This window comes from Pygoscelis adeliae, unplaced genomic scaffold (assembly GCF_000699105.1).
Source record: "Pygoscelis adeliae isolate BGI_AS28 unplaced genomic scaffold, ASM69910v1 Scaffold216, whole genome shotgun sequence".
NCBI classification, from domain to species: domain Eukaryota; kingdom Metazoa; phylum Chordata; class Aves; order Sphenisciformes; family Spheniscidae; genus Pygoscelis; species Pygoscelis adeliae.
Window position 1 is genome coordinate 2,694,605 of NW_008825073.1, and position 872 is coordinate 2,695,476.

General features: G+C 57.9%; 1 protein-coding gene across 1 annotated transcript in view; it reads left to right on the plus strand.

The window, feature by feature from the left end:
• The first annotated feature begins 418 nt into the window (after positions 1 to 418).
• CHM (choroideremia (Rab escort protein 1)) overlaps positions 419 to 872 on the plus strand; it is a 73,560-nt gene continuing 73,106 nt past the window's right edge. Inside the window, exon 1 of the mRNA XM_009326651.1 lies at positions 419 to 551. Coding sequence (XP_009324926.1) covers positions 419 to 551 — 133 coding nt within the window. The remainder of the gene's footprint in view (positions 552 to 872) is intronic.

Genomic DNA, 872 nt, shown 5'->3' on the forward strand with positions numbered 1-872 from the left:
CAAGAAACTTCAGTGGAATCGACACAGAAGTTGTACAAAAAATACGGGTGTTTGCATTGGAGTATTGCATGGAAGTATTTTGCATTTTGAGTAAGCAGGTGGAATGCGATCATGTTATTGTATTTCAAAAGCTTATACTGATCGATGCTAGGAGCTTGTGTGCGTTCACCGCTGTTTCCCACAATATTCCTGTATCCAGGTTAGGGGCTCGTTCTCTGGATCAGCAGAAAACCAGATGGGCAAGGAACTGGGTGGATGATCAGGCTGAGAGAGGGGTTGATGGGTCACGCTGGCTGCCTGTGAGAAGTGGAGTATCAGGGGGGTGGATCCTCCTGCCTCACACCTTCGTCGGTGACGCGGCGGAGGTGACGAACTCTGCATGTGGCATACATGACATCGGCCTGGACAGGCCGTCGGTATGACCTGCTCACCAGCCGCCTGTCAGAAAGACCGAGCCGGGCTGGAGGAATGGGCCAACAGGGGCCGCAGGGAACAGAGCCAGGACAGAGGGAAAGCCTGGCGCTCGGCAGCGGCCATGGCGGGCCGCGGGGGTGAGGCCAGGGCGGGGGTGGTTGCTTTTCACACAAGTGTTTTGTGAAGAGCCAGCCAGAACAGGAGCAGACTGGAGGTCTCCGCGTGCTTTACGGAAGGATTGTACAGAGAGGTCTCTGTGAGCCCGCACGAAGAATGAAGCTACAACAGACAGGCCTGCCGAGAAGTTTCTCCCCTTTTGGCGGGACGGAGGGCCCGTTTTGCGCGGGAGGACTACATCTCCCAGCGGCCCCCGCGCGCGGCGGCCGGAAGTCTCTGCCGGCCGCTCCCTCCATTTCCTCCTCCGCCCGCCACGTGACGGTGCCCCTTCCAAGATGGCG